Source organism: Aplysia californica, unplaced genomic scaffold, assembly GCF_000002075.1.
Source record: "Aplysia californica isolate F4 #8 unplaced genomic scaffold, AplCal3.0 scaffold00183, whole genome shotgun sequence".
Classification (NCBI taxonomy): domain Eukaryota; kingdom Metazoa; phylum Mollusca; class Gastropoda; order Aplysiida; family Aplysiidae; genus Aplysia; species Aplysia californica.
Window position 1 is genome coordinate 794,778 of NW_004797453.1, and position 14,576 is coordinate 809,353.

Here is a 14,576-nt window from a genome sequence, read left to right on the forward strand (position 1 = left end):
GGAACCAAAAAGATCAAAGTTCCAAGTAAGTCTCTTAGTCATTTCAACAGTCTCCTGAACAGACCACCGCCAAGTTACCCGCCAAATATCCTGCCAGCCTGAAAATCTGCTGTGATGCTCCGTGGAAACAAGAGATTATGGATGCCATTAAGAAGCAGAACAACGGTGCTGATCAGATTCCTCCAGAAGTCCTAAAAACAGATGCCGATGTGACGGCAGACCTCATTGTCCCATTGTTTACAAGGATCTGGAATGAGAGAAAGTTCCCAAAGGATTGGAAAGACATACATGGGCTGAAATCAGTAATTCTGGATAATGCCCATGCTTTTTATGACACTTTGGAGCACTGCTTCGTTTTAAAATATATTGCACACACAGAAAAGAACCCCCCCCCCAAAAAAAAAGCAAAAAAAAGCAGCAGACACAAATGGTTTTTAATCTAATTCCATAAGAGTGCCAACAGTCTTGAGCAAAAGTACACATTCTTTAGATCAGCAAAAAGTGATGCATCCAATAAGAACGCATGCAACCAAAGATCAGATGGATACAGAGCAAGAGAACCAGCGTATGTGGTGTAGCGGTTAAGAGTTTCGCTGTCGAATGCAGCACACCTTGTGTTGATCCCTGAGAGGGGAAATATTTTCTATCAAGTATCTCAGGGTGATGTTGTATGATCTCTCTCAGTGACAGGACGGGGGTGTAAAATCACGTACATTAATTAATATATTTAAAAAACACACGAAGAAGCAGGGCAGGAAAGGCAGTAAAGTAACATTCGTTCAAAGTTCGTTGACTTCACATTCATCCAGATCTTGAAGGGCTTGAAATCTGTTCTTCAGTTCCAACTTGAACTCATTCTTCTTTACTGGGTCTTTCAGAAGGCTCACTCCATACTTTAGACGATTTCCAGATTTGTTACTAACAATAATAAATTCCAGAACACCAACATCTCCGATGAGATGTTTTCAACTGCTGGAGCCATAGGAAAAACATAAAAAACCCTTTATTCTCATCTAGATCTAGATAGATCAAAACTAACACACACACACACACACACACACACACACACACACACACACACACACACACACACACACACACACACACACAGACACACACACCTGATATACCGCCTTCGTCACTTACTACTCTAACTACCACAGAAAAGTAACACTCTGTAAGCCACCTCAATCCCCATCTGTATTTTCAGTGTTCACAACATCTCACTCAACAGTAACATTTGTTTATTTTCGGCGGAAGAGCAATTTTTATGTCATGGAAAACGAAATGCCTTGAACACTGCACTGAAATGACGAACGGGAAAATCGTAAACGGACGACAGTGTTTTCCATTTTTCTAATTTTTTTAAAGGCAAATGTAAATGGACGCATTTGCTGAACAGATAGAAACCTAGCTTGGTCTTTGAACTACCTTCAGTAATTTTTTCATTGTTCTACGTTCTGTAGTTTTTTCAGCGATAGAATACAACCATCCACATGTACGCAATTATATATATATATATATATATATATATATATATATATATATATATATAAAATTGCTATATTGTGTTGTGTCGGCAGACTTGAAGACAAGCCTTTTCCAAAGAGGCACATTATATCGAAGTATGTTTTATAAGGCACAATATAGAATTAAGAAAGTGGTACAATTGTTTTCAAGTTTTACTTTTACTTTATTTCTCGGTTAGTAGAAACACCGCAAACATCACGCCACAGTATGTTTACGTAACAAGAGAGTTTATTCTAGAACTGGAGAAAGCTCCAAGGCGTTGGCCAGCTCAATCTCTTATCAAACAATTACTGTTTCGTAATATGATAAGGTGGAAAGTCTACCACAGTTATAGGTCCTTAGTCACGAAGTGGTAGCCAGAAGAGAGGAAACACATCAGTTCTTGTTTCTTTGATCGACCAGGATCTTTTGACTGTCACTTCAGCAACCATGATTGTGAAATTTTGTTTGTTCCTGGGCTTGGCTGTTACCGCAGGCAAATAGTTTTTTTTTTCATATATAACATCCTTGTATATTCATTTTTGAAATTGCTTGTTTCATTTCACATTTTACGTATGCCTCATTTTAACTTGCTATGTACACATTGGAATAGGAAATACCGGTATTATAGAATTTAGTTTTGTGAATGTTTTTTTTTTGGCAAAGAAGCGAGGGCGTTGTCGCGCCATCACATGAAAAAAGATGCCTGACTTACGCTTTATACTTTCAAAGAATTTATTTAGTCCTTAAATTTTGATTTCTATGAGATTTTGATACTCCTTGTGAAAGAATTACACGCCATGAAAATTTGAGCCGGTTTTTGCTGTTGGTCTCGAGTCTCTCATAAACTAGGCTTTCTCATAGCGTATTAGATGAGCACGGGGTAATTATTTAATAACATTGGTTAACCAATGGCGTCTTGTGGTGTAGGGCTTGCAGCTTTAGCCCCACAGGGTGTTCTTCTTTGACAACACCACCTTCTAAAACGCCAAATTTGTACACTCTCGCGGCTCCAGACCTTTTTTTTCTTCTTAAAAACTTTCAAGACTATATCCATGATGAGAGCTCTGTTTTCTTTAATGGGATGGTGTTCCTGCTCTTAGATTGTATGTGCATACTTATATGGTTAAATGAAATGAAAGTTTGAGCGTGTTAGCAGACAGTGATATCTTGCGTACAATCTGTGTGTGGATATGCGCCGATAAATGAAATAAGCACCTTTGTATTTTATCAGTAAGTTGAGGTAGTTTTAAAACTGGAATCAAATATTTTTGTTCACAGCAGAATCGTATAGAATTGTAGGCCAGTAAAAATTGACATGAAAATGGTGTGGACGTGGACATTAAGGTTAACAACCAAATTTGTGCGTAAACTTGTTCTTTAGGGTATTAAGTACATGTATAATTTTTAAAAAAATTCAACGGAAATCTACCACGGGAACTCTCTCTCTCTCTCTCTCTCTCTCTCTCTCTCTCTCTCTCTCTCTCTCTCTTTCTCTCTCTCTCAATATTACAATTATAATACAACTGAAGAAGTTTTACACCCTTACCGACATTATTTTGATCAATAATGAAACAACGCGGATTGAGAGGAATCCAACGATTTTCTCCTCACTCGGGTATCGAATTCGGGTATTCTGCGAGCGGCAGCGAAGCGCCTTATTGCTATACCACAGATGTATGTCTGTTCTCTCTCTACCTCTGTCTGTCTGTCTGTCTGTCTGTCTGTCTGTCTGTCTGTCTGTCTGTCTGTCTGCACGTAAAGAGACTTGACTTAGATTCTTGAATGTTGATCCACCTGAACACCATTTGCCAATGCTTTCTTCTACAGTCAAATTCGATAATTATTGTTTCCTGCACGTTCCTAACATCTGTGTTTTCTTTGGTATAGCTTTTTCCTAAAAGATAATGTCACAAAACATGTCTGGTCTTGAAAATACCATTTTGCAAAGAGCAGAGCAGTGTAGGAGAGAAAAAACGGGAGCAGAAAAAAAGGATGAACAAACAGCGTCACTGAGTAGACAGGAAAATCTACAGACAGGTTCAAAGTAAGGTAATTAAGGTGGCACTCCAAAGACTTTACTCTTATCGTTGTTTTGTTTCAGTTTTATAAAAGTTCATCAACTTCAGTCAGTAAATATCTAAAACACACCTTGTACCAGTCAGCTGAGAATCGAGGGGAAAATAGCTTGTGTTTCAAGCTCGCAGCATTTTATCTTCTAATCCTAATAATACTTAATCCTAAAAATACTTATTCTTGTTATTATAATATTTTTGTGTGTCATGCTTTACTCTCCTTTGTAACTTTACAACTACATCGGTCTCCATATCGTAATTTCAACACTCCCGTCAGTCCGTCCTCTCATGTCTACGAATTCTACTCTCTCGTATACTTGGTTCTGTACGGGTCGCTTCTTTATCAAAATCTAACGGTTATGCTTTATTGTCAACTGTTAACCTCATCCCAATCATTACAATCTTCTTCTGTTTCAACATCAGGTTCATCATCCGATCTTTCCGTGTACACGTAGAATCTGTGACTCATTTGAGAGCGAGTCTTCTCAGCGCCGCGGCTTTCAACGTATAACTTAAAACGTTTCGGTAACGCTCTCGGATGTGATCTTACAAATTCGCCTGTAAATCGATGCGTTCAAGCAACTCAACTTTCGACAACAAGAAACAATTCCAAAATGATATCTGAATACTTTTTGAAAGTTTGAGAGTGAAAAACGAAAAGGCAATCTCTTTCTTGCATGCACAACTACCCGAATCCAGGATGGCGCTCGCGGTGAGTGGAAAGTGATGTGAAAAACAGCGCGCCAGCGTGGTGCGTGCGAGGCGAAAAGCTTAATTTCATTTATCACTTCAGCTTTTGATTGAGTTTTCGTCTGTATCGTTTAGATTGCAACGGCGTTTAGGGTTGAACAACTGAGGCGAAAAGATTCTCTTTTCTTTGGTATTGTATTTTTTTATAATGTGAAGATAGCTTAGATCTAGAAAACAAGATTCTAGGAGAGAAATGCGCCTGGCTTCTCGGAGACGCGACACTGATGATCTGAAGAACTTTGTGTCATTTCTGGAGGCACACAGTATGAACATACAGTTCAAACCTTCAGGGAAAGGAACTTTCATGAATATTTCTACAGATGTGGACGCCGATAGCAGGGTCAACGTTGATGATGCACTTACGATTGGCTGGAAAGTACATGCTAAATAGACTGGTATGTGCTATGGCATTCAAGGTGATGCGTAAACTCGTGCAAATCCTGAACGACAACATCTTTATGTCATCATCTGAGATGCACCAGCGACTGTTTTCAATGGCCTGCCTCCGTGGTCCCCCTTGAATATGAAACTTCTTTATTCAAGTATGAGTTTTCACATGTGGCTCCTGCCTTACTTCACGACGACGGGAGTATGAGGAAAACGAACAAATCTCTCCTGGCCAATCACATCATAATATCACTTAACATTGTTGTAAATAATGTCAACGACAAGCCTCGTTATCTGATGTATGATGGCATCTACATGCCTCATCGCCTAAACTGGCCATAGGTTGGAACAGTAGAAACATTGTGTCAGCTATTCGTTTGCTCCACAACAGGACACCAGATATTGAACTTTGTGTCGTCTTTGACAGTTGTGAAACGATAACTACTAAAGCACCTGAGCAAAAGAGGAGGGAGACTGCGTACGCAATAAGCCATCATGGGCGCGACGCTTAGGGTCGTCATTAGAAGAAGCGGCATTTGTGTTGCTCATGCCGAAGAAGAAGGGGATACGGACACAACCGTTGTGAGAAAAGTGTTACAGTTTGCACCTGGTAATACTTCTTCATCATTTGAGCCAGGACATGGAAGTCTGCTTAAAATGAAGCGAAGTAATGTCCAAATAGAAATTCAAGCAGCTAAAATGATCATAGGCCCTGTTTGCACATGCCGTGTCAGGATGTGACACAACGTCTGCTCTCTTCGGTATGGGCAAGCTGTTGCAGTTGCAAAAGTGAGAGCATTGGCAACAGCAGATCACTATTTTTGGGCAAACAGATGCAAATGTAAAGGATATCACAGACATAGCAGTCAAGTTCTTGTCATTCCTCTAATGCAATGGACAGCAAAACCTGAGTTCAACAGTTCATTTCCCCAAAGTACGTGCCACTTGAACGGATGGCTCCAACAGAGAGAGCCCCACAATTCCATGCTCTTAGAGTGCACCACCAGGCTTAATCTCCACGCTATCTTTGACTTTGTTTGTTAGGCCTTAACTGTGAGTGACAGCATTTTGAGTCCAGTGATAACTGACATGCTCCGGCCCCTGATGAACTGCTACATGAAATTCGCTCCACGTGTAAGAGCAGCTCTCCACTATGCAAATCCTGTACTTGCTACACGTACAACATCCCGTACATTCTCATTGCAGCGGACTGTGTGAAAATGCTTCAGAAGCGGACACAATTTAAATTGGGCCCAGGGTAGGAACAAAGGAATGATGTCTCAGCACCCTCTTATACATTGAGTGTGCCTGGCCCACGGCGTGCAAACAAACTTCTTCCTACCTTCCCGAACTAGGCCATAACAAGGGTAGGAAGGACTCTATAGCTATTCAGAGTAACCAACCTAGAAGAAGGAAACTCCAAAATCAAACCTTGTTCCGACAGAGATCAACAGCTCTGAAAGGCAATCTGTCCAGGAGAAGGAAAACTGTGTTAATATAAAACCATCATTGCCTTGTGGATATGAAAAACACATGAAGAATAATTGTTTGACTGTAAGATTTTGTTTTTCATAGCTGGTTACTTGTTTGCCTTTAAATTGTTCTCATTATTTGTATATATGAACATAAGTCATACACTTATGACCATAACTCAAACAATCGGTTAGAAATGGGAGAGGTCATCTTTCACGTCCGGGTTCGATGTCAATTTGTACGTTCCAATAGTCCAAGATCTTGAGTGGTCAGGGCTAGAAGACCGGATCATTTCCCAATTCCTTTAATAACAATAGCCTCCAAAACAACCAGATCCTGGAATTCTTCAATTTAAAAAAAAGCATACTGGAACAGGTTCGTCATTGAACCCCACTTTCGACCTCAACTACAAGAAATTCCACGAAATAGAAATATGCCAAAAACTCATACATCTCTAAAACCCCGAAAGGAAAAGATTTCTGGGGATTGCAATGATGCGGTAAAGAAAAAAAAGCAGCATTCACTGAGCCGTCGACAACAACACCGCAGAAAACAAAATAAATCTTTTAAAAGCTCGAGCTGAGGCACGTAGATGTCTCAGGGAGAGCAAAGGACAATCCCTTCGAAAATACATTTCCAAAATTATTGGAACATCTCTCTCCAAAACATCAAAGCTAACAGAGAACAGCAACAACTGAACTTCCACTCTAACACTGAAACCTTCAACGCAGACTTCAGATTAGACGAACTGACACCATGCAATACACAACCAGATCATTAGACATATAAAAACACTCTCCTACTAGATATACAACATGTGGCGCTCCGCACTCTGTTCCGTAGTTTTTGGGGTCTCGCCACTGTCGCTCCAGTACCCAAACGTAACAAAGACCACACACACCCATCCAACTACAGACCAATCGGATTAACGAACTGTCTGTGCAAACATGCTGAAAAAAAAAACGATTCCCCGACAACTCATGGGCTCGTTGAGCGGTCTCCAGTACGGATTCAGGAAAACTCGATCCACTCTGAATCACCTGGTCCGTCTGGAGACGTTTATACGCTGGACGTGAGGCCACATGATTGCCGTCTTATTTTTAAAACCTAGATAAAGCCTTCGACGCAACCTGGAAGTACAACATTCTTGGAGACTTGAAGCTCTCGCCCTGCCTTCTTTGGAAATTTCAATGAAAATTTCAGCTGCAAAAACTTGAATAGTGGGGGCATGAACACGGTTTCAAGTTTTCTCCGTCAAAGACGGTTGCAGTGCACTTGTGCCGATCAGGTCAAACCTCACATCCATCATAAAAATACATTGCAGAAAGGACTGCTTTGTCTATGTTCTTAAATCTCTTGAAAGAGCCGGAATTTAAATTGCCGTCAATTTTCAGCTTTTTGCCTAGACTTATTTCTCACAAAATTAAATTCCCGCCCCTCCCATAGTATGTGAAGCCAAATATCTCAGCAACAACTTGTTCGATTTGAACAATATTTTTAGTAATAGTTATGTGCACCCACGACATTATGAAAATTCAAATTAGTGACTGATTAATTTATTACTCTTTATCATTGGTACAACACATTTAGTGCTTACAGTATGTGGCAAGAAGTTGTCTAAGCATTGACCTACCTTTCTTCTGTCAGCGAGCCAAACGAGTCTTCACACGGGTTGATCACTACTCTTGGTTGTATGAACTGAAGTCCTGTGTTTCACACCACCCCCAAAAAACTTTGTTCCCTCGAGATATCGCATTTTCTGTTAGCTGTTTGACATTTTTCAATATTTAAAGGTTGTACTTTGAGATGCCTTAATTGATCTTCGCCCACACGAGTTCAATAATTATTGTTTTCAAGTGGAAGTGGAAGGGTGACAACCGTAGACAAACGTGTCGTTGCTCCTCAATGATAATTTTATGAAGTAACAATCTTTTCGCCTTTCTACTTTCTTTAATGAGCAATATGAGCTTGGGTTTAAGCTGAGAAGGTGCAAATGGTATGCTCTCTTTGTTGAGCCAATCTTTTATTCCCTCTTTCCAGCTTGCACTTGTTGGAGTTTTGTCCACCTTCCCCACTACATTATGGTATGACGCATTATTCGTTACAAAGCAAGATGGTTTGTTCAGTAGGGATGGGCAGGTATCTGTACCCAGTAGTGCTGAGCGATTTTGAATAAATAAAAAATCAACGAAGCTTCGAAGCGTGAGCTCACTATTCATGACAGTCAAATACCTCCGTCGAATATTTTTTTGGTTATATATTTTGATAAGCATAAACCCAGACCTAAGTGCCGCTACTCAACATCCGCTAGCTAAACACCGCGTCGTCGAATCGTATTTTCTTACATGGGATAAGCCCAGATCTAACATCCGGTATTCACAGCGCCGTCGAATAGTTTTTTCTTGTATAACATAAGCCCAGATCTAACTTCTGCAATTCGAAGCCCTGTCGAATCGTCTTTTCTTATATTGAGATAGTCTAGATCAGACTTGTGCTGTTCAACGAACGCCAGTCACTGAGCGCGCGTGTGTGGTTGTCGCAGACAGTACAACGTGTTGACATCACGTCACCGTTCATAGCGCTTCGAATTTCGATTAGGGCTATAGGCCAGTAAAAATTGACATTCAACCCGGACATGAAACATAACAACCAATTTTTTTGCGTCAGCTTGAACTTTAAGCTGTTAAGTACTACCCCAAAAAACTGAACCAAAATCGCCCCGGGGAACATGCTTAATTTTAACCTAAAAAAGTCAAAAAGGTCAATTTTCGAATTCGATAAAAGATGTCATTATTTGTTCAGAATGAAAGAGATTGTCAAATGAAAAACAAAAATACTTTTATTTTTAAAATTGACCCAATAGTTATCACTTAATTAGCATTTAAAGATTATAAGAGGTCAAGGTCATTGTCAAGGTCATCTTTAAAAATAGCTCAAATATGGTCGTGTTTGGTATCAAATTCGACGTTTCAACAAGAAAAACACATAATTTATGTTGTTTATGGAATTAAATTACATTTAGGTTACCTATTGGCGGTAAACACATGATTGAGATAATAATGTTAAATGTTCAAAAACAAAAAGATATGGTGTGGTCATATAAATCTAGAAAATAAATCCATGTTTGGGCATAGCATGCAGCTCGGCTTTTGTAAGTCAAATTTCATGAAAATTCGTTTGGTAAACACGGGAAGATAAGTAAAAATAGTAAAGTTAGGGCGAAAAAAGATCTCTTCGTGATTTCACATTTGGATCCCCCCTCCCCCCTCCCATTTCTAACCGATTGTTTGAGTTATGGTCTTATGTGTATGACTTCTGCAGTGTATGAGTTTTCTTCTTTTAGATTGGTTGCTCTGAAGAGCTATAGAGTCCTTCCTACCCTTGTTACGGCCTAGTTCGGGAACTTAAGAACAAGTCTGTTTGCGTTGATTTGTAGAGCCAGTCCCCCTTCCACCCCATCCGCGTCGTAGGCCAGGCACACTCAATGTGTAAACTAGAGGATACTGAGCTCGGCGGTTCCTTCCCAAGGTCCAGTTTAAATTTTGTCCATTTCTGAAGCATTTTCATACTGTCCTCTACAATGACAATGTATACTGCAAGGGATGTTGTACTTGCAGCAAGTACATTATTTTCATAGTAGCGTGCTGCTCTTACACGAACAGCAGATTTCACGCATCAGTTTATCTGGGGCCGGAGCATTGTCAGTTATCACTGGATTCCCAATGTTGTCACTCACAGTAAAGTAGTCGTAATCAACAAAGACAGTGCACAGATTAAGCCATGTACTGACCTGGTGATGTACTCTAAGGGCATGGAATTGTGCGGCTCTCTCTGCTGGAGCCATCCGTTTAAGTGGAAAGTACTTTGGGGAGATGAACTGTTGATAGCGAAGATCAGTAAGGCTCAGCTTTTGCGGTCCACTGCAGTAAAGGAATGACAAGAACCTGACTCCTATGTCTGTGCTGTTCTTTACATTGGCATCTGTTTGTCCAAAAATAGTGGTCTTCTGTTGCCAATGCTCTGTCTTTTGCAACAGCTTACCCATTCCGAAGACAGCAGACTTTGCGTCAGATCTTGACACAGCAGGTGCAACCAGGATGCTGCAGCACATGTTCTCACCTATGGTCATTTTAGCTGCTTGAGTAGAAATTATTTGGACGCTTCAGATATGTAGACTTTCATGTCCTTGCTCACATGATACAGAAGCTTTACCAGTATATCTGTACCATTAGCCAAGACAACCACGGGTAAACCTTCAGCTGCAAACTGTAACACCTTTCTCCCAATGGGTGTGTCCCCATCCCCTTCTTCTTTGGCATGAGCAACACAAATGTCCTGTTCCTCTAATGACGACCCTAAGAGTCCCACCAATGCTTGCTAATTCTGAAGATTGGTACGGAACAAATCTTTGTCAGTCTACACATTTGTGCTGTGATGAAGATCAACGACTGAATGTAGTGTGTACGCAGTCTTCCTTCTCTTTTGCTCAGGTGAGTTGGTAGTTATGGTTTCACAACTGTCAAAGACGACACATAGTTCAACATCTGGTGTCCTGTTGTGGAGCAAACAGTTGACGAATAGCTGACACAATGTGTCCACTGTTCCAACCTTTGTCCAGTTTAGACAATGAAGCATGTGGATGCTATCATACACCGGATAATGAGGCTTGTCGTTGACATCGTTTACAACAATGTTTGGGGACATGTTGATGATGTGACTGGCCAGGAGAGATTTGTCCGTTTTCCTCATACTCCCGTCGTGGTGAAATAAGGCAGGAGCCACAGGTGAAAACTCATACTTGAATATAGAAGATTCAAGGGGGACCACGGACGCAGGCCATAGAAAGCAGTCGCTGGTACATATTAGATGATGACATAAAGATGTTGTCGTTCAGGATTTGCACGGGTTTACGCATCCCTTTGAATGTGACAGCTTGGTCACTTTTTAAAAAAGGAAATCTTGCCATAGCACATACTAGTCGTTTGAGCATGTACTTTCCATCCAATCGTAAGTGCATCATCCCTTAGTTTCAGGACTGTGAAACCGACATTGCTTTACGCTTTAGAATAACTCTACGTTTTGATTTGTTTGACCACGTAGTTAGGCAGTGGTACTTTTAACTCTAAAACACAATAATTTACTAGGTGGAACTGTTTGACTTGTATAGTCCAATGAATCCGATGTTGTGACATCTTTGCTCTTCTAACTGTTTCTTTAAACGGTCTTCTTCAAGCATCTCAAGGAATGTATTATTCTTTATTTTTCCGTCATTTTCAGTTCTTTGCCAATTGCACAATGTCAACGACCATTGCAAGAGGGACTGCAGCCATGCCCGCCAGAGACACGTGTGTGGTTCAGACCACGTCAATTATGGTAACAATTCTTATTTCTTAGATGTATTCTAGATTATTTCATGAAGAGAGAAAAGATTTTACTTTTCAACCCTATAATTGTGAACTCACCACAAACTGAAACAAACTACGCATTTATTTTCCGCCACCGTACTGCACAGACACTAACTTCATTTGAAATCTTAAAAAAATATCTCTTCTGGAAAAGTGATGACAGAAAACGTAAGTGCCTCCTATCTCCTTCATGGTAGCACTACGTGCTCAGTCTCTTCGGGGAAGTTAATATGGAACTAGTTGGTTCATTAAAAAGTGTTGTAGCAAAGCCGAGAAACAAACGCTCATGAACGGACATGATGAAAGGACAGAAATTGCAATGAGGAAGTTTTTTTGCTTATGACATGCCCATATTTAGACTCATTTCCCCCCCTCCCCCCCCCCCAAAAAAATAGAAGGTGAAATTGACGAGAAACATAATGTCCTTTCACCAGAGTTGTCACCCCGTGTGAGGCTTCCTCCCCGGCAGTTAATCGCCAAAATGCGTTCTCTTTTTAAACACTTAACCTTTTACTACTGAAATAACATGAGATGTTGAGCATTTTCCTTCATTAAAGTTACCATTTATATAATGTCACGTTTTCACCGCTTTATGTTTTCCACATACTTTTGTAATTTCTCTTAATTGAGCTATTGGAACAAGAAATGCTTTCTTGGGTTATATCTTCATTCAAAGTACTTGATTATACACAGAAATTTGCACATCATTGTAGCATATTCCCTGCTTTGATGATGGAATGAAAATATGCACTATTTAAAGAACCAACTTTTGGGACTCAGTCATATATACATATATACATATACATATATATATATATATATATATATATATATATATATATATATATATATATATATATAAAGAAATAATGGTCTTAGAGAAAAGGTAACTGAAAATTTCAAAGTGAATAAAGTCAGAAAAGCACACAAACTAAAATTTTTAAAATGGCCCAGGCGCGACATGCTACTGATATCTCCAGACTGGCTCACACCAAACCATTCCATTCGTTGGTAAAGAACTCCAGACGGGGAGTCGAGCAAACTTGTTATCTGACGATCTTGCACTGTCTCTTCTTGTGATGCTCAAAGCTTCATTTTACTTTGATAACTCCATTTTGTAACACATCAAGTTACCAATTATCCAGGCTGGTATTACGGAATTATTTTTCCTCAGCTTCGACGTGTGAGTTCGCCGTGGCTTCCTGTATCCACTTGGAGTACCATGGCCGTGCCCTTCACATAAAGAGCTTTGGAACATGTCGCAACACAACCCATGTTTCTGATCATTGCAATGATCTGTGCAATGAGGAAAAGGCGCCCATCTGTGCTAGCGATGGCATGATTTATGGTGAGATAGAAAGATAGACAAACAAGCAAAAGACAGATAGCTGGTTCATTTCAGTTGTCAAGACAGAATCAGTTCGGATACCAAATTTTACACGGTATATAATCAACATCACGTGAAAAAAATCTTATTATACATGTATATATTATATATATTGTGTCAAGTACTTTCTTGAAAGAATATTCATTTTGTAGACAGCAAAAGGATTAAACCTTTTGAGGGAACTATAATATTCTTATAAGTGAGCTCAAACTTTTAATTGATTCTCAAAATGTTTTACTTTTTGCGTAACAGCAACTGAATCACATCAACCTTACAGATAACTTGCTGAGTCAAAAATATTATCATGGGTCTGAAAAGTTGGTCAGATTTCTTGGGAGAGATACAATATCGTACCTTGATATATTATAAGGCATTATTGTAAGGCCTGAATTTTTATTTTAAATTTTCTGTAATCTAAAAGTAATTGTTTCAAATATGAGTCAAGATACCTTCCCTCAACGACTTTACAATGTAGTCCCGCTGTTAACTTGTCACTCCAATAAGTAGGTAGGAACAAGCCAGTAAATTATTGCTCTCGACTTTTACTCCTGTTTGATGAAGTTTTCAGTTGTAAGCCCCACTGTTTAAATCTCACCATATACCCTGAAACGGGCGGGAAGACATTGGATTTATCATTTTCTCTGTAACTAGACAACAAGTGCCGCTTCCTTCGTTCGCAATGTGAGGCTGCAAAAATGGGAGTGAAGCTTTTTGTAGTTGCCAAAGGAGACATTTGCCCTGCAACAAGACAGGTATGCTGTTTCTTATGTCACTATGTCACTTTGTGAATCCGTCACAATACAGTGTTCATGTATTTATATTCTGTGTAGCAAGCAATAATAACTACAGAGTGATAAGATATTTTTCTTTAAAAAGAGGACCCACTTAAAGGGCAGTAACTCGATCATCTCAGTACAAGTTTTAACAAAACATTGAACGTATTGATAAATCAGGGAAAGTCTAGTTTGTAAATATGAAGAAAATCAATCAACGTGTGAAATATAAAACTAATAATTTCAACCAAAATCTGAACATTCTGTTAAAATTTCTCAAGGTGAAATCTGTATCGCATCCGACACAACTGTTTTTCATCTCCCTGAATGAGGTATATATGTGTCAGGGAGGTGTGCCAGATGCGTAATCAAGTTTTAAAAAATGACGACACTTTTTCCAGTTTTATTTAAAGAGTGTAATTTTATTACAATCTATTTCTTCATCCCACAGAGAGAAATTTCTATCTCGAGGCCTCCGTTTTTTCCTGCAAAGGCTACTGTTTTATTTTTTTCTGTCATCCTGTCCAATTCCTTGCCTTGCCTCACTTCACTCACCAATTTCACACTCTTGAACCATGAGACAGTTTTTAATTACAGTTCAAGATTAACTCCTTGACTAAACAAGGAAAGAATGTATCTATTTGGCATAGCTACCTAGCCATGACGGCATCCGAGGAAATGACCAGAAGGAATCCAGCTGGGTGGTGGGTTTACTCTCCATAGAGGGAGACAAACTTACCCTTATTACACATATACTACACCCCCCCCCTTCCCTCTTACACACACACACACACACACACACACACACACACACACA

At 39.6% G+C, this 14,576-nt stretch overlaps 1 protein-coding gene across 1 annotated transcript in view; it reads left to right on the forward strand.

Annotated features, from left to right (window-relative positions):
- The first annotated feature begins 1,836 nt into the window (after positions 1 to 1,836).
- The window catches only part of LOC106011779 (double-headed protease inhibitor, submandibular gland-like), a 14,524-nt gene continuing 1,784 nt past the window's right edge, over positions 1,837 to 14,576 (forward strand). The window contains exons 1-4 of the mRNA XM_013082599.2: positions 1,837 to 2,005; positions 11,472 to 11,567; positions 12,774 to 12,947; positions 13,638 to 13,738. Of these exons, the coding sequence (XP_012938053.1) occupies positions 1,960 to 2,005; positions 11,472 to 11,567; positions 12,774 to 12,947; positions 13,638 to 13,738 (417 nt within the window). The 5' untranslated portion in view covers positions 1,837 to 1,959. The remainder of the gene's footprint in view (positions 2,006 to 11,471; positions 11,568 to 12,773; positions 12,948 to 13,637; positions 13,739 to 14,576) is intronic.